At 37.3% G+C, this 19,695-nt stretch overlaps 1 protein-coding gene across 1 annotated transcript; it reads left to right on the top strand.

The window, feature by feature from the left end:
• The first annotated feature begins 190 nt into the window (after nucleotides 1-190).
• Nucleotides 191-18,795, top strand: LOC143739086 (U2 snRNP-associated SURP motif-containing protein). Its single transcript, XM_077231222.1, has 24 exons — nucleotides 191-278; nucleotides 1,047-1,133; nucleotides 2,441-2,552; nucleotides 4,300-4,409; nucleotides 4,592-4,659; nucleotides 5,135-5,229; nucleotides 5,313-5,377; nucleotides 5,515-5,680; nucleotides 5,785-5,990; nucleotides 8,054-8,097; nucleotides 8,689-8,793; nucleotides 9,391-9,457; nucleotides 9,583-9,749; nucleotides 9,908-10,070; nucleotides 11,650-11,729; nucleotides 12,220-12,307; nucleotides 12,418-12,546; nucleotides 12,637-12,832; nucleotides 13,038-13,112; nucleotides 13,251-13,284; nucleotides 13,581-13,725; nucleotides 13,852-13,962; nucleotides 17,386-17,573; nucleotides 18,307-18,795. Exons 2-24 carry the CDS (start codon nucleotides 1,056-1,058, stop codon nucleotides 18,431-18,433), a joined length of 2,619 nt encoding a protein of 872 aa, XP_077087337.1. The 5' UTR covers nucleotides 191-278; nucleotides 1,047-1,055; the 3' UTR covers nucleotides 18,434-18,795.
• The last annotated feature ends 900 nt before the right edge of the window (nucleotides 18,796-19,695 follow it).

Consider the following 19,695-nt stretch of genomic DNA (forward strand, 5'->3'; position numbering starts at 1 on the left):
GCCATCTATAAATCACATTTCAATTAATAAGAACGTATTTGTAACGTTATTATAGTACAGCCTTGCATAGAAATTATTTCTTATATTACATGGGCATATTGGTTTTTTAAACTTTCAGAAGTGACAGGACATCCACTGCAGTCGCAGAATGAGGCGTTTTGAGCTCTGATTGGTGCTTGTACGCGACGTCACTTTTCCGCTATTTCCATTTCTAGTAGAATTCAAAATGGCGGATTAACAACAAACGAACGGTTTCGTTTTTGCAACGCAAGAGCTGTGTAAGTCGCTATATAGACTGTTTACAGATGTGTACCTGGTTGCAGCATCAGCAACATTTTCATTACATCCTCCAGCAGCGTTAAAGCAGTTGACAGCAAAAGGTTGTCTGAGGTTTAAAGGAGGCCCGGAGGACTAGAGGTGTTAGCCATAACGCTAACTTACACAAACAGGCTGTCTACTCCAACCTGGTGAGCTTTCCACCCAGACAGCTTTTTGGGAGACTGCCGGCGTCTGTGATGCCCATAAATCCTGTCTAGGTAAGCAGCTCGCTAGGTTAGGAAACAGTCGCAGATTGAGTTCTGGAGATAACGTTACCACCAACAGCAGGTCTATGACTATTGAAAGATAATGTAATAACTTATAGAACTAAATAATTCCATTATGAATCATACACAAACAATGTGTTTTAGTGTGTCTTAGTGTGCAGTGATATTGTCTTATAAAAAGGCAGGGTTTATAATCCAGCATCTTTTAAAGCTGCATTGCATCTTCACCAGTTCTACATCCTGCTGTCCTCAGTTCAGATCAAGAGGACATATTGATGGAGTAAAAACAATTTCATTCATATTTTCATTAATCTTGTCATTGGGTCACATACTTTGTGATATTTGTCAGGTATGCAGGGTCTTCACCACCAACATTCAGACTAGTATAACCACTAGAATAGTTTTTTTCTTGTTATATGTGGTCCCCCAATCCTGAATAAATGGTTGCATGATACACCTTTACAGTGATCTGAGTTACAGTACATTTCTGTTGTGTTTTAGAGAGTTGACATGGCAGACAAAAAAGGGAAATCAGTGGGGGTGAAGAGGACACTAACAAAAAGAGAACAAGAGGAAATGAAGAAAAAGGTAAGTTTTTGTCAGCAAAATGTGTTTGATTGAGTCAATAAAACACTCAGCACTTGGATGGTCAGTGCGGACTGTGGAGCCCTGCACATGACATGCAGAAGGAAAAATGGATATCAAATTAGTGGCAATGTTTTATTAATTAGTTCCCTTGCTTTGGTTTAATTGTGACTGGGATTTACAGTGCAGTAAGCCATTTCTGAGAAACACGGTTGATATTTGAAATCAACCCCAACAAACACACTCCTCCCTTCATTGCTCCGCCCCCAAAATGCACGAACACACAATGCAAGAGTGGACGTCTCTTTATCATAGCTGAAGTGAAGCAAAATAATGTTTTGTGAAAAAAAAGCAAAGATGACGAACAGCAAGGAAGAACAAAAAATGAACATACAGTACACAAGAGTGGGCTTTACAAGCTAGAATTCATTGTTAGTCACCAGTAGCACACCAGCTCCAGACCAACACTGTCCTGTTACTATAGCTAACATTACAACAACAGCATATCTTAGTTCTGTACTCACCAATGTTACTCATTTATGGAGCAGAAAAAAACGCAGCCTCTGCGTCCGTTTACAGACCTTCCTGAACGTCTCTCCAGCGCTGTAAAGCTTTGCTAATATTAACATGGGTCCTAAAGCGCTTACCTACATTTAAATTTTTATTCATTTAGCTGACGCTTTTTTCCAAAGCGACTTACAATTGCTATATTTCAGAGGTTTCAACCCTCTGGAGCAACTAGGGGTTAAGTGTCTTGCTCAGGGACACATAGGTGTCTCACAGTGGATTCGAACCCGGGTCTCTCACACCAAAGGCATGTGTCTTATCCACTGTTTACTTGATCATAACCCTTCATTTTCTAGTGATATTCCTCTGACCTTTTCTCTTTTGTAATGTCTCTCAGCCATCTCCCTTTTTACAGTCTTCATATCTCCCTCTTGCTCTTTCTCTCTACTCCACCGTCATGAGTGTATACGTCCTACTGCTGATTAGTATTGTGGTGCTCGGTCCGATCCGCGTTCAACAGCGTTTCCAGGAAATCAATAACTATACCTTTAACTAAATTAAAACAAGGAAATTGATTAGTACAACGTGACCATGATTTAACCAAAACAAGGGAGCAAATGTGGGAATTAATTCTTAATTTTGGGCAACATTATCTTGTCCCCCCAAAAACACTGCATGTCATGTGCGGCTCTGTAGACCAGGTTAGTAGAGCTTAGTTAAAAAAAAAAAAAAGATTATTGATAGGAAATACGGTATTTTTATTTAATAATATACCCTGCATCTGTTTTTCTCACTGTTTCCAGGAGGAGGAGAAAGCTGCTGAAGTCTTTGAGGAATTTTTGGCTTCTTTTGACACTAATGACAAAAGTGGAGTGAAGACATTTGTACGAGGAGGCATTGTCAATGCAACTAAAGGTGAGCTGTTGTGCATTTCTGCCAGTGTCTGATCCGTATTCATTATTATACTAGTATCTATTAATATTTTGTATTAGCCTTTATTATATTCAGTTTTCATTTCATTTTAACTTTAAGTAATTGTAAGTGCTTTTGCCATATTTGTTACATTTATTTTTAGCTTTAATTTATTTTTATTTCAGTTTTTAGTAATTTTAGTACTTTAACTTCAGCTTATTTTGATTCAGTTAGGCAACAAATCTAAATTTCATTTAAGTTCTTTTACTCTTTAAGTTTTTATCTAATACTTATGTTAGGTTAAAGGGATAGTTCACCCAAAAATGAAAATTCTGTCAGTATTTACTCACCCTCATGTTGTTCCAACCCCATAAGACCTTCGTTCATCTTCGAATTAAGATATTTTGGATGAAATCTGAGAGCTGGATCACTCCTCCATACTAGTCCATAGGCTTCTTGAGGGATTGAACTTGCCGACCTCGAAAACTTATTAAAGACATCGTTAAAATAGTCCAAGTGACTACAGTGGCTCAATCTTAAGTTTATCAAACGACGAGAAGACTTTTTGTACGCAAAAAAACCCAGAAATAACGACTTTATTTCAACTATTCATTTTCTTCTCTCTGGGCCTCGAGTCAGGTTACTAGTTTAACAGCGTATGATCTGTTGTTGTACGTCACACGCATCACACACATGACCAGCGTCGGCCAATAGTGAGCCTACGTGTGACGTAGCTCTACGCTATAACACTAAGTTAACTGACTAGAGGCCCACAGAGAAGGAAATGAATAGTTGAAATAAAGTCGTTATTTATTTTGTTTTTGCGCACAAAAAGTATTCTTGTCGCTTGAACTTAAGATTGAGCCACTGTAGTCACTTGGACTATTTTAACGATGTCTTTAATAAGTTTTCGAGGCCGGCAAGTTCAAACCCTCAATAAGCCTATGGACTAGTATGGAGGAGTGATCCAGCTCTCAGATTTCATCAAAAATATCTTAATTCGTGTTCCGAAGATGAACGAAGGTCTTAGGGGGTTGGAACAACATGAGGGTGAGTAAATACTGACAGAATTTTCATTTTTGGGGGACTATCCCTTTAATTTCAATTACCGGAAGATATTTTTAATAGTTTTAGTTGTAGGTTTAGTTAACAATAGCAACACTGCTCAGATTTCTGAAATATAAAATATGTCCTCTACTATTACTGTAAGTCTCTTCATTTGGTGTTCTAGCATGTGTTTCTCTAGATATCAGTAGTTTGAAACGGTAAACCAGTGTAACCATAGTTACTGACTCCTTAGACATTTAAACGGTTAGTTCACTCAAAAATTAAAATTCTGTCAGTATTTACTCACCCTCATGTTGTTTCAACCCCGTAAGACTTTCGTTCATCTTCGGAACACAAATCAAGATATTTTTTATGAAATCTGACAGCTGGCTCACTCCTAGCCTAGAAAAGTTAGTAAAGACATCATTAAAATAGTCCAAGTGACTACAGTGGCTCAACCTTAAGTTTAACATTAAACTTATAAGTTTATTGGGTTGGAACAACATGAGGGTGAGTACTGACAGAATTTTCATAATTGGGTGAACTAACCCTTTAAAGCTGACTTTGTGTTTTAGTATGATGCTTATATGTTGCTTGCAGTAAAAAGCTAAGAGTTGTGGGCAAAAAATATAGATCCGAGCTGTTAGTTAAAATGGAAGAAGGAGAGAGTTACTATTGTATGTGTTTGTTGCTCACCTCTCAGAGGAAGAAGCCGCAGAGGTGAAGAAGAGCAAACTCTACAGACCTGCCTCTAAATTCAATTCTCCACCTCAGAATGCCTCACCTGTTCAACCTTCAGAAGTTAAAAAAGCTGTAAGTGAGCTTCTGTCTACTGTAATCAGATGAGCTTAATATCCTCCGTATTGAGAGGTAAGATTTAGTCAGAGGGAACAAGATGAGAAGATCATCATAATCAGTATAGATTACAAGATCCATTTTGCTGTAAATTACAAAAATACAATACATAGCATGACATTGTTGTTTCTCCATTCTAGGCAGCTAAAAAGAAAACAGAGGAGAAGAAGAAGAGTAATCTGGAGCTTTTTAAAGAGGAATTAAAACAGTCAGTGTTTCTTTCATGGTTTTACTTCCTTTTTTCTGTCTTGGTCATCTCAAACAAAAAGCCAATGAAATGTATATCTGTCTCCATTAACTAAAATTTCACTTTATCTGTTTTCTAAATGCATGATCTTATTGTGAACAATTAATCTATGTTTCATTCATTACTGGAACATTGGTGAAAACGACTTCTCTCTGGTGACAGACTTCAATCATTTAGTCCACTTAAACCCTGCCCCTCCACTAGCTCACATTAATTTTTTTAGCTCAACGCCCATATCTCAAAATCCAATCAACAACTGATGCATACAACCAAGTCCCCACCCTACTTTTTTTCTTTTTTCAATAATCCGTGTCACTCGAATGCGTCACAATCCATTAGAAAAGATCTGTCGCTACTTCCATTCCATTGTGACTTTAAAGAGTGTTATAAAATTGTAGCTAAAAAGCGTTCTGTCTTTATTCAATCTGCCATTCAGAATACAGGAGGAAAGAGAGGAGCGATACAAAAGAAAGAAAGGGGACTCTGGAGGAGTGTACCCAGATCTGGATTTACCTCTGACACGAAGATCAAGTAATTCTGACAAACTTATACCACATTTTTCACTTTAAAAACCAAGTGGAAGCTTAAAACCTTTTTATGTATTGTATTTGCAGTATTTGATGATGATCCTGCAGTGCCAAACACAACAAACCTGTACATCGGCTGCATCAACCCCAAGGTGAGAAGAGCACAGCATTTTGTCTGCTGACTGGTCACATGCTTTTGCTTTAACAGACTGCATAACAGTGATCATATGGCACTCTTGTAATTACACAGGTGTGTTATACTTATGTACTAAGATTTGACTCTCATTAGATGACAGAGGAGATGCTCTGTAAGGAGTTTGGAAAATATGGTCCTCTGGCCAGTGTAAAGATCATGTGGCCTCGCACTGATGAGGAGAGAACGAGAGTCACAAACCGTGGTTTTGTTGCTTTCATGACACGGAAAGATGCAGAGCGTGCTCTGGCTGCGCTGGACGGTGAGACATCTTCAATCCTCAAACCAGTGTAAATGAAACATCAGGCTGCCACCTGCAAAAGAGGTACTTGGACCGTTTTGAGCTCTGGTGTCTGTGTATTGCAGGTAAAACAGTAATGGGTTTTGAAATGAAACTGGGTTGGGGGAAGGCAGTACGTATTCCTCCGCAACCTCTTTACACCCCAATCGGGGTGCTGAAGACCACTGCCCCCCCGCCACCCTCTGGACTGCCATTCAACGCCCAACCCAGAGACCGCTTCAGAAATGACTTCACCAAACCACGCAGTCGCTCACAGGAAGACTTTTACAAGGTAACCATGCACACTGTCTCCTGGTGTAGTAGAGTTTGGTATGCTGAAGTCAAGTTCTTTATTAAAGGTTTTTTTCTGCTGGTAAAGTATTCTGGGAGCATGAATCATTACTGAGTAAACAAAAGTTTTATCATTAAATGATAAAAAGTAGACAAAGATAAATTAGATTCCTGTCCAGTGGTTTTAGGTTGATACAAAAGATCATGGCTGAGTATTAAGATAGATAGATAGATAGATAGATAGATAGATAGATAGATTGATAGATAGATTGATAGATTGATAGATTGATAGATTGATAGATAGATAGATAGATAGATAGATAGATAGATTGATAGATAGATGGATAAAGAGACTAGTCACATTTTGGAATCTAAATGGAATCAAAGCGTTTAATTTTAATCAAATATTTTGGGTTATTTTTCTTAAAACATCATACAATTACACTGCCGTTCAAAAGTTTGCGTGTGGTACAATTTAAAAAAAAAAGTATCTTATGTTTATTAAGGCTGCATTCATTTGGTCAAAAATACAGTAAAAAAACTAATATTTTAAAATATTATTACACTTTGAAATGACGGATTTCTATTTTGATATATTTTGAAATGTAATTTATATCTGTGATGGCAAAGCTGAATTTTCAGCATCATTACTGTCACATGATACTCCAGAAATCATTCTAATATGCTGACTTGCAGCTCAAACATTTCTTATTATTATCCATGTTGAAAACAGTTGTGCTGCTTAATATTTTTGTGCAAACCATCATACAATATTTTTCAGCATTTATTTGAAATAGAGACCTTGTATAATATTATAAACCACTTTACTGTCACTTTAGATAAAAAAAATTAAAATTTGTGGCCTTGCTGAATAAAATAATTTCTAAAAAGAATTGAAGTGACCGCAAACTTTTGAACGACAGTATATATTATATATACAGAAATGTGATGGAATCATCATTTAGCTGCACTGTCAGAGAAACTTATTTTTTTGTTTGAGGAAAGTTACAAAATCAACTCACAGTGTCAATTCACACTGTTGGTGGGAACAATTTAGACTAATTTAAGTTGCTTGATTTGACTCGTATACATTACTGTGCAAAAGTCTTAGGCATGTTAGTATTTTCACCAGAAAAAAAAGGTTTTAAGACAGTTATTTATATCTTTTGGTGTAATGTGTTAGTGGGAAATATCAGTTTACATTTCCAGACATTCCTTTTGCAAAAACATCTCACTGGATTATTACAGTTAATGGCAAAAGGAATGTCTGGAAATGTGAACTGATATTTCCTACTGACACACTACAGCAAAAGATATAAATAACTGGCTTAAAATACTAATGTGTCTAAGACTTTTGCACAGTAATGTATGTTTATTGTACCAGACAAAAAATCACAAGAAGATTTAACCAGGAATCTGTAGAGAAATAATGTTGGTCAGTTGTAAATTCATTGATGTTCATTAGCCTGTGGGACATCCTGTGTAACAAGAGACACTTCATTCCTACCAACCTGTCTGGCTTCTTAGACTTACAGATTCTGTTGAAGCTGATTGGCTGGTCTCTACAGGTCACATTTCTATTGGTATGTCAGAGATGAGTCATCAATTATGTAAAATCCAAACCCTCCAAGTCTTGTATAGCATCATTGGCGGCAACATGGCAAAAAAAAAATTTAACAAAAATTTAAGTTTGGGGAACAATATTCAAATCTCTTAAGTTCATTTAGGTTTAGATAATTTGCAATAGTATCTTTGTGATGGCTATTTTTTTTATTAATTTTTCTGTGGGGATTTTAAATCTATAAGCTTTAAACTGGAATAATAATAAAAAGCCAATAACCTTAGTGAAGCCATACAGGTTGGAGGAAGCAAAGTGTAAAATACACAGAATGTCCCCCAGACAGAGCCAGAAACAGCGGTGAGATGAACTCGTCTGTTTGCGGAGCATGTTTCCAGAGGTTTAGCTGCTGCTGCTGATATTAATCATGAATATTCTGCAGTTTGTTTAAATATAAACTCACTGTATTTTTGTATCTTCATCATTTGGTTTGACGTCATGAACAGACTCTGTCCGAGGCCGTAGTGACAGTGGTAATCCCCCCAGAAAGGTACACATTCTCTGTCAATTTATTAAAACACCATTGCCACTAAAGCACACACAAAGACACTCACCTGTAGACTGACGCCTACATCACAGTGGTTAGATCATCGGATAGATACTGTTATACATCACTGATCTTAGATCGTAACCAAGGCAATCACTCATACGCTTCCAGATACATATACATGCTTAGAGGTTACCCATCTTAAGCAACATCAGGAACTTCACCATGCTGTTAACACAGTTGCGGTTTCAACAGCATAAATAATTGTATACCCAGTAATTGCTACAGTGGAAATGTGTAGAATGTCACAAAGTGGCCTTTCTGTGAACCTCAGGAGCTAACATTATACCAAAACACACTCCCTAAACGGTCTCATAGGGCCATGCTAACATCAGAAAGCAATCTGATTTGGAGTGGACAGAAAATTCAGAGCAAAATACAAGTTTCAAACTGCCAGACAGTGAAAATGAAAGAAGAAAAAGATAGAACTGACATGGTAAGGCTGTAAGGACTATATGGAGTGATTGAGAAAGGTGGGGAAGGGAAGAGAGTGCCCTTGTTCATTCTCTCATCCATCTCTTTTGTGGCTGATAGGAACCTGCTGGGCTTGATACACAGAATGATTGAGTTTGTGGTAAGAGAGGGTCCCATGTTTGAAGCCATCATCATGAACCGGGAAAAGAACAACCCTGAATTCAGGTACATGAGGAGCATTCTGCTTGTTATAGAATATTTGATATTTTATATACTTGGATAGCTTGACTTGTTTTGTATCCGTTTATCATCTTCACCTTTCACACAAAGTCATTTACTCGCCCTCATTTCTTCTGAACAAGTATGACTTTCTTTTTACCCTAAATCACAAAAACAGGCATTAGGCAGGATGTTCATGCTTCTCTTTTTCATTCAGTGTGAATGGTAACAGGATGACACGAAGCAGTCTAAATGACTGTGCTTTATTCAAGTCTTCCAAAGCCACATGATATTGAAGTTCAGAAGTGTTTACTGTCTCATTAGTGCAGTTTGAATATGCACATATTTCAATTTTATGTGAACCATTTGGCATTATTGGTGTCACCCACCATTCACCTTTTTTGGAAAAGAGCAGCATTGACATTATGCTAAATATCTCTTTTTGTGCTCCATGGATGAAAGACAGTTATTCAGGTTTAGAACATGAGGGTGAGTAAATGATGACAGAACTTTTAGAAATTTTATTTTATTCTAATTTTTGGTAAAATAGTTTCTAAAGTCCTCTGAATGCCATATCCAACCAAGGTCTGGTTAATGTTGCAGGTTTTTGTTTGATAATAAGACTCAGGAGCATGTGTACTACAGATGGAAGCTCTACTCCATTCTACAGGTAAATGAGCTACTGCCTTTCATGACCAGACACAGTTTTACTCTCAAAGATAAATTATTCCATGTTTGCATATCTATATGAAAACTGTTATACACTGTTTCCCTGTGTCTCTGTCCTTCTCTAAGGGAGAAAACCCAAATAAATGGAGAACGTCCCCTTTCAGAATGTTTAGGGGCGGCTCTCTTTGGAAGCCCCCTCTCCTTAACCCATATCTCCATGGCGATGAGGAAATAGAAGAGATCTCCTTCCCTGCTCAAGAGGAAGAGCCAAAGAAAGGGCAACTGAAGGCAGAGTAAGGATGTGTTCCAAAAATAGATGTAGTTGGCCGTCTCTCTTTTCTTTTGCACTTTGAAATAATTTTCCTTTGAAATAAAATGCACATAGGCCTGTGGCCTCATTCTTTTGGCCCTGTAATGCATGTACATGTTGAATGTGTGTGTTATGTCTCAGGCACAGAGAGCGGTTGGAAGTCCTGCTGAGAGGACTGACTCCTCGCAGAGATGAAATCGGTGATGCAATGCTGTTCTGCCTAGAGAGAGCGGAGGCTGCTGAGGAGGTCGTCTCCTGCATCACTGAATCTCTGTCTATAGTGCACACACCACTGCAGAAGAAGGTACACACACATTTAAAGTAGTACACAGTTGGAGTTCACAGATCACAACTGAAGTTTGTGGCATAGCTAGGGCTGGGTATTGAGTTCGATACATTTTTGGCACCGACCAAATTGCCTCGAGACCATCGAGCATCAAAAAAAAATCTCTTGTCGTTCGGTACCAAATTTTGATACCTAAGGGGTTAATCTCGTCAATGTCAGTGAGCCAATAAGCATGCAGCATAATTGGCTGTGGCGAGGCATCAAGGAAAAACACTAGTTTAAGCCAGTTACGCCCAGAGAAGTGGCTCAAACGTGAGGCTGTAGTGTGTAAGCGTCCCAACCCCCATAGATGTAAAAGATGTGGAAATGATGTGTGGCAACATTTCACCAAACTCAATGCTAATGCTGCGTTCCGGGCAGGTTTTTGAGCGCGTAAATCACGACTTCAAACCATGACTCACGACTTTGTAGCTTTCTAGGCCAGTCACGCCAAACTACCTGAGCGCAATATATACTTATTGTTTCAGAGACACATAAAATTGTAATACATAATCGTGTGTGTATTATTATCATTATTATATTATTATTAATTTGACTGAAACGTTATATTGTCCTAAAGTGTATTCTCACTGTGTGGGGGGGGGGGCTGCCATTGTTGTCTTGTATGGTTTCGCGGGCTATGTGACGTCAGAGGTCGTAACTGGGAGTACATCGATCTAGTACGATCTAGTACGAGTTCACGGGTGGAAAGTCACGGGTTTGACTGCCGTTCCAGTGCACTTTCACGGGTATAAGGTTGGAAAAACACGGGTTACAGGTTGCCTGGAACGCGGCATTACAACGCGCAATTCAATATTTGCATTAAAATAATTTCTGCCAAGACCAGCAACATGACAAATCTGATGAAGCACTTGACAGTGCACAGAATAAACTTAAGAGCAGAAAGTTGCTCTGTCTTCGACTGCAAGAAAGACCTGGAGCATTTCACAAATTAAACGAAACTCGGGGGAAGTTTTCGGAAGTCAAACCAAAATGTCTACTTTTAAATGAACCAATTCGAATCGAAAAAAATTTTTTTCTTTGATTATGTAACCCAAATGAAAGGTGCATTTCTCTCTATAGGCGCGCGCATTCACTATACTGCAGAGATGACATACATATATACTGGAGTCAGCAACATCAACTTCATCTTTGCAGCCAACACTCAGAAAACACTAGTTTATTAATAAACAATTAAAATGTCTCCATGCTATTTTTTCCTGACACATTTATAATCATTAGGTTACTTTTGACAGTGCTTTGCGGCAAGCTTTATGCGTGCGTACGCTTGAGCGCGAAGCATATATTCCACCTCGCAGTGGCCTATGTGAGTCTTTGAGTCTGTAAAAAAAGTCAACAAACTGAAATAATAAACCAATTTTTTTATTAGGCAATATGTAATTTCTTAAAATTGGTATCGAAAAAAGTATCGTTCAGGAACCGGTATCGAAGTCAAGGTATCGGTATTGATATAGAAAAAATTTGAACGATACCCAGGCCTAGGCATAGCCCTTGTTCACATTTTTGAACATTTTGTCTGATGTCTTGTGTATTGCAGATTGCCAGACTTTACCTGATATCCGACATCCTCTACAACTCCTGTGCCAAAGTGGCCAATGCATCATATTACCGCAAATTGTGAGTCAGTGGTGGAAAATGATTGATCTGTTTTGTTTTCTTGATTGTTTTTGTGCTTTTTTTGCGTGTTTGAAGTTGCTTTGGACCTACAACATTGACACGATTATGTTTTTTTGTGTCCTAAAGTTGGCATTAAATGGAAAATCAAACTATTTTTTGAATGCATGTAATTGATCTTATTGCGAACCATTCATCCATGCATGATTCTTTTTTTTTACCATGTAATTTTTAATCAAAATATCATATTTTCCGGTGAAACAACAAACTTCTCTCTAATCACATCTAACGAACTTCTCCAATCATTTAGTCAACTTAGGCTGCCTCTTTCTTGTGATAAACAGCAAACTTGCATTCAGATCTCCCTCCATCCAATCATCATTTCACTTGAATGTACGTCACAATATGGATAAAAGGTCTGTCGCTACTTCAGTTACATCGCAACTCGAATGTTGTCTCTAATGAAAAGCGTTTTCTTTTTACTGTGTAACAGTTTTGAGACAAACCTGCCTCAGATATTTGGAGACATCAGTGAAGCGTATCGTAACATCCAGGCTCGACTCCAGGCAGAGCAGTTTAAGGTGGGAACAGTCTGTTCTTGCACATCATCTGTCTTGAGCTCTTCCCCTGCAGAGATCTGTGATCCTACTCCCCAACTATAATTTTCTCTTACATCTCTCTCTTTCTGCAGCAAAGGATCATGGGATGTTTTCGTGCGTGGGAGGACTGGGCAGTTTATCCAGACTCCTTCCTGATCCAACTGCAGAATATATTCCTGGGGCTCATTAAACCTGGAGAGGAAGTCATTGAAAGAGCAGAGGTGATCTATGGCGAATAGATTAAAAAAATCTATAATTAAACCGTATATGATCTGTATAGTGAACTATGTGTGATATGTTCTGTTCACTAGCCCGAATCTCCTGATCTGGATGGAGCGCCGTTGGATGGTATTCCTCTAGACAAAGTTGAAATTGATGGTACTCCCCTTGATGACCTCGATGGGTCACCTATGACTTGGGATCCATCCTCTATAGATGGTGTACCAGTTGATGACATTGACGGTGTTCCCCTAGGAAACTCAATAGATGATATTGATGGTGTGCCATGTAGGTAGTCAGGCGCTGTGGTCTTTAGATGTTTATCTTGTTCATTACAATATTGTGAGTGTGTATAACTATTTTATTATTATAATTTATGTTATTGATGGCCTACTTCCTCATCTAAACATTCGTATTGCTTTTATTGTATCATTGATTTTTATTTAAAATACCTACATTTTCTTAGTGCTTGTTTTTTGTGTGTCTGATCCAGTTGATGAGGGCTCAGATAAGACTTTACCCACTGTCGCACTATCCAAATGGGAGAAGGTGGATTCAGAATCCTCAGGTAGACTCACAACACGAAGAGTAATACATGATAATTTTCCTCCCTTTATATTAACTGCTTTTCCCAGACTATCCAGGCTAATATATTGGTTCATATCAACTGCTGCACCCTTTTAAACTGTTCTTATCATTCTTTCAGCCAAGAATGACTCAGACACTGAGATGAATTCAAGGTAAGAGCCTGTCGGAGGATATTTCTTTTACTTATTCTCTGTGATTTGTGGATGAATCTTTTTTTTTTTCACATGATTGATCATTTTGAACAGTCTCATGCTTTTTTTATTACCTTATTTGTGTGAACTATCCATTAAACATTTCCTAAATTGTTTACTTATGGATGTACGTTTGCAAAGTTGTTTAGTAAATCTAGGCTATATACATTGATTTATGAAGAGGAAATATTTGAAAATACGCCACTCTTTTCAGTTTTGGTGACCTCATTGTTTCCTGCCCTCTCTTTCCCATGTAGTGGCCTAAAGGAGAAAAATGGTGAATCTGATATCAGCAGTGATGAAGCTGACAGCCCCAGCAGGTACGAGGGGGCAGAGTTTAAGAGTTCTCTGAAAAACTTTGAACTGTCTGAAAGCAAAAGGACACGTCTCCGAGAACTGGAGGTTAGTCAGTCACTCACTCAGTATTTCATGTCTCGCTCTCTCCCTCCCACACACTCACAGACGGACGTAGCTCTAAAGCCAACTGTGTTTGCAGACACTATAAAAGTGTGTGTGTGCATATTGCAGGTGAAGGTGATGAATTTCCAGGATGAGTTGGAGTCGGGTAAGCGACAGAGGAAGTCCAGTATTAATCTCCAACAGCAAGTTCAACACTACAGAAACAGACTGCTACAGAAGGTACACATAACTTTCAAACATAATCAACTGCAACAAAGGAATATAGGGTTTAAAAAAACAGATAATTGACCCTTCGCTAAGCCACGCCTGAAAACCGCAACTGGCCAATCGTGTCGTAGCAACCGTAACTAGGCGCGGGAGGTCTGGCAAGCTTTCGAGCGAGTGAAACATGCCGAAGCGTTGTGCGTATGGATTGTGCTAATCTGATACCCGGTATCTTAAAAGTTTGGACGGGGGAGTGGAATTTTTTTCCTTCCCGAAAATCTAAAAGCCAAGAGGAGAAATGATGTGCATGGATCAGCAGTGTGGGAGACCACATTCACAACTACATGTCCACAGGATTAACAAAAACACATATTGCTTGGAAGTTGGAAATAATGACTGTTCTTTGTTCATAATGCATATATTTTAACGTAAAATAAGACGATTAAAGACAAGACGGAGGCTCACTGACATACTTTAAAATATATTTCAGCATTTCGTTAATCGACGGCCTACTAACCTTACCCCTGACTGAGTAACTTTAACCCAATCTGATCGCGGCTCACCCGGTGTTAGTGTTATTCCACAAAATGTATGGATAAACTGTTTGATATATAATTATTAGATTATTTTCACATTTCACTTACCCTGCTGTGCATGAAAATAGCTGTGTGTTTCCCATTTGAATGGTCAGCGTATGAGGCGGCGGCTGCTTGCGCTGGGACTATAGGCTTTAGCTTCAATTTGAATGAAATTATTTGCTAATCGGTTGCATATTATTTCGTGGATATATCGCTCGAATGCATACTGCAGTCCCCTTTGTCTTGCTCTCTCAGATATTTCAAATGTTCGCCAAAAATTACTAATTATCTCATTGGGAATGTCTGACACCGGTGCATACACACTGTAATAGACGTGCCAGACACGAAAGCTTGACAGGCGTAGCAACAGTAACTAGGGAGGGCGGGGTTTAGCGAAGGGTCAATTGTGGTGCTGATGCTGATTTTTTAATACAGTGTTCCAGTTGTACTATAATGATACAAAACATGGAATTGGAATACACTACTTGTTTTTTTACAATTAGAACAAATTATCATTAACAAATAAAAACAATGTGTGTTCTAAAAGTGGCTCAAAATATATCAAGCATGTTTGTGTGATATCATCTAACTGGATGTATTCCGAACTCTGAAGCGAAGTCTGTGCCCATCATACACTATACAGTTTTTTGCTAAATCTGTTAAGTCAAATGTGAAGACTGGCTCTGGCATTCAGAAACTAGTGTCAGTTCCTCCAGACCTCCAGAATAGGGGCACAAATCTGGGCAAATGTCGTTTAGTGCATTCCCGCCTTGAGACATTTTTTGATGGTAAATTTTCTCATCTGACCTTGGTTTCAGCCAGGTTTACATGTATTATAGATGCCAAAGCTCAGAATTCTGGTACGATGATTGAACTTAAAGCAACCGTATGTAGTTTTGTGTATTTTTGTGACTAACCCTCGCCCCATACAGTTAAGTGGAATTCACTATCGTAAATATATCACTGTCTGAATAACAATGGATAGAAGTGCATGTGCATTTGTTTAATAGCTAAATAATTTGAAAAGCCAAGAACCATGCTGACTGATAAAATGAGCAATATTACAACCGTAACAAAAGGAATAACATAGGAATGACAGAATTGTTTCGTTTTTCTGAAATACTACTCACATTTTCACATATACATAGTGAGCTAAGCGTTTGAATGTGTATGTGGATTTAAATGTTGGCGACACAATAGGCCACATTGCACATAATATACATTTGAAATTGACAGTATGGACTATTACAATCCAACAGAGATAGGTTTGCAAAGTTGCAAAATTTCAAAGCTTGCATGTTATCCTATTAGATGACTACACAAAACTTTGGGATAAAGACGACACTGATAAAGTTATAGCTTATGTCCTTCATTAGTGTTAATTTTTGTCAGCTATTTTTTAATATAGTCTAAGTCTTAGTCCTTTGAAATGTACTTTTTCATTTTTTATCTTATTTGGTCAACCTTGTCCTGTTATGGTTTAAGTTTTAGTCTAAATGTCTGGACATTTCAGTCTAGTTTTAGTCAATGAAAATGTGGTCACATTTTCGTCATGCTGTATAATGGTTAAATTGAAAATCATGATTTTATTCAAATAATATAATTATAATTATAACATTGTTGTACTTTTACATATTAGAATGATTGCACTTTCACATATAAGCACGAATCAAGTTATTATAGGCTATTTATCATATAAATCACCACACTCTCTACATTATGAAAACTGGTAAAACAAGAAACTTCTCACAACATGAAAACAGTGAAATTCCTTAGTAATTTCAATAATTACAAATTACATTCATGTCTTTCAATTAAAACAACAGCAAAGAAGACTGCCACACAGAGGTTGTGTAAGTGCATTTATTCCGCAACCACAATCGCAATCCATGTTTGGATTTATTACAGTTCATCACTGAGGAGGTTTTGATAGCAGATTTAGTCGCTACAAACAGCGCACGCGGCTCGTGACAACACAGACTGACTCAATGACACTTTTAAGCAGAATATCTTAAGTAGAGATCACTTAACTCCAGCTTACATGTTTATCTGTGTTTTCAGTTCATCTGTGCTGCTTCTGCAGTGTAGAGAGAGTGTGTGTACATGGTTTCCAGATTGCAAAGATTAAGTAAAACACCGGGCACATTTTTTTTCTTTTTTAAGAGAAGAGCTCTGATTGAAAGCATGAAAGCTTGTTAAAAACAGTCTGTAACATTTTGTATCCTCTTTTTTTGGTAAAGTTTTTTTTTTAACTACATTTTTGTCTTGTCTTGTCTTTTTTTTGTCAACCATATAGTCACAGTTATTGTTTAATAACGTCCATATTATCTTGTCATTATCTCGTCTCAGTTATGGAAAAAAGATAGTCAAACATTTTTCGTTCATGAAATTAACACTATCTTTCATAAATAAAACTGGCGGTGAAATCTACTCTGCTGTCAGATTTACGTTGTTTTTTCTCCTGTCAGTCATAAGACAGACAATTACAACTTATTTTACTACGTCAGGACAGTATAAACCCTGAATAAGCTCAACATTGAAAATGGTGAATGAGTTTAAGATGTCTATACTGTTTTGCTAAAGCTATGTTGATGTGGTGTATTGTGTGATGTACTGCTCTAAAGCAATCTGCCCGTTTCGTGGAATTTTGTACCCGCTGATCAAACTGGCATACTCCCAGAACAGACATTTGGAGAGCGTGGTAAACAAGTCATTTGCTTTATTAGAAGTCAGTGTACCATCAGAATGATTTTGAAACTGATATTTCAAGCCAAGGTAAAAAACTTGAAACTCTTTTGCTTTAACAGATAAATCGGTAAACTCAATATTTCTTTCCTTTTTTTTGTCCCTCCTTCTTTAGGAGTTTGACAAGGACGACCAGGAAAAAAAAGACAAATATTCACAGAAACAGAAAGATCGGTCCAAAAAAGATGAGCGGAGAGATAAAGAAGACAGAAGTAAACCACGGGATAAAGAGAAAAGTAGAAAGAGTGAGGACAGAGAAAGGAGTAGAGGAAGGAGTCGAGACAAAGAAGAGAGAAGAGAGAGGTATGCATTCATTTTACACACACACACACTTAGTGTCTAATTGTTAATTATGATTATCGAAGTCCCCTTATTATTTAAAAAAACAAGCATGATGCATCAAGTTTCCAACTACAAGTAATTTGTCTGTCCACTCTAAGATCGAGTGTTTTTCACTCTAAGAAAAAACATATACTGCCAATCAGAACATACACTACCATTCAAAAGTTTGGGGTTGGTATGATGTTTTTAAATGTTTTTGAAAGACGTTGTAAAGACTCATGCTCACCAAGGCTGCATTTATTTAATCAAAGATATATTAAAAACAGTAATATTGTTGTGAAATATTATTACATTTTAAAACAACTGTTTACTATTTATCGCTATGATGCCAAAGCTGTATTTTCAGCATCAGTGTCACATGATCATTCTTAAATCATTCTAATATGCAGATTTGGTGCTCAAAACATTATCAACGTTGAAAACAGTTGTGCTCAATGTTGTTTTGTTGAAACTGTGATACTTTTTCAGGATTATTTGATGAAAATGCTGAATAAAAGTATTTATTTCTTTAGAACCCCAAACTTTGAACAGTAGTGCATTTCATTTCTGTGAAGTGGGATTTTGAAGCAGAAATGTCCTGATTCTCACAGCTAGTGAGAATACAAACAATAATTTAATTGTTTGTCACTTTGTGTCGTGCATTTAACTTAGCACTTGCCCCTTAATTTATCCTCACTCTTTGTCTTTCACGAAGAACAAAATCACGATCACCACGGAAGTCGAAACGCTCTCAATCACCATCACCACAGCACAAATCCTGGAGGTCTTCGTCCCGATCACCACATCGCTCGCACAAAAAGACCAAGAAGAGCAAACACTGAACTCTGATCCTTTGAACCCTGTGACCTCTGCAGTCATCTCTTAACACAGCCTGACGGAGCCTATGAATGGACTGCTCTCGTCACGCACATCAACGTGTTTCTATTCCACAATGCTTTGATTACAGACTGGCTGATTTACAGCTGTTCATTTGTTTCCAGAACGGTCCTCTGTGTGCCTGCTGCAATCACAACCCTGGGCTTGGCTGAATTTTTCTAAGATGAAGTGTGAACTTGTACAGATCTTATTTTTGTTTTGTAAACTGTTTTATTTGTGTTTTGTTTTAAATCCAGTGTTTAGAAAATGCTGCAAGATGGACCCCTCCGCCTCTAATCTTTACAATAAAAACAATTGTGGAAGGACAGATGTTGGTGTGAACATTATATAAGAAGTTTTCATAAAGCAATTGTTTATAAACATTGTTAAATATATTTAAATGCTTTATTGTAATTCTATAAATGGTGATAGTAGGAAGCTCAGAATATAAAACTAGCTGCCAGAACAATATTTCTAAAATTCGTAAAATCTAAAAGAGTGTGTATCATTGGCGAAATAAATTATTATGAGAGCCTTGGTCAGACCCAAATAGTTTTGAGATCTAAAAAATAAATAAATAAATGTGTTAATGATCTGCAAAAAGAACAGAAACTGTCAATGTCCTTGTGCTTATAAACAAGAGAATTTAGAATACAACTCGTACTTGTGTTACGTTGAAATTGAATGCGCAACAAATTCAAACTTGTGTAGTTGATAACTTTGGTGTTCACATAGTTGAATAGAGCAGGGTTTCTAAATGTTATACCAAAGAGCAGCAAATATATTCTTAAAATATAAAGGAGGCTTGAAATATTTATAAAGATCTAATAATACTGTGTGAGAAAAATAGTAAGAGAAATATTAACATCCAATGTACACACACACCTATATAATATATGTATATAAATATAATAATATATATACACACCCATATTTTATATAAACAAAACCTTTGTTAGAGTAATCTCGATTAATCTATTTGACAGAACTTATATACACACAATGTTGGGGTAAAGCATGACAAGTAACTGGTTACGTAATCAGAAAACTTTTTTCAAGTAACTAGTAACGTATCGCATTACTTTTAAATTTAAAATAAAATATGAGTTAATCTTTTTCAAAAGTAGTTTGTTTTGCCATTTGACTGACAGGTCTCTTGTCCCGATGTTGAGAGAAATCGTGAGTAAGTGCAGAGGCGTTGTGTGCGCTGGGTAAACGTAGTTCTAGA

The sequence above is a fragment of the Siphateles boraxobius genome, unplaced genomic scaffold, assembly GCF_051911475.1.
Source record: "Siphateles boraxobius isolate OS27281-9 unplaced genomic scaffold, OSU_SipBor_1 16, whole genome shotgun sequence".
Lineage (NCBI taxonomy): Eukaryota > Metazoa > Chordata > Actinopteri > Cypriniformes > Leuciscidae > Siphateles > Siphateles boraxobius.

What these genes read in the sequence shown, in the direction of transcription:
- LOC143739086 (XM_077231222.1), top strand. Translation starts at nt 1,056, where the DNA reads ATGGCAGACAAAAAAGGGAAATCAGTGGGGGTGAAGAGGACACTAACA. An exon ending in CTTCAGAAGTTAAAAAAGCT is followed by an intron (nt 4,410 to 4,591) that starts GTAAGTGAGCTT and finishes TCTCCATTCTAG; the next exon opens with GCAGCTAAAAAGAAAACAGA. An exon ending in AGCTCTACTCCATTCTACAG is followed by an intron (nt 9,458 to 9,582) that starts GTAAATGAGCTA and finishes TCCTTCTCTAAG; the next exon opens with GGAGAAAACCCAAATAAATG.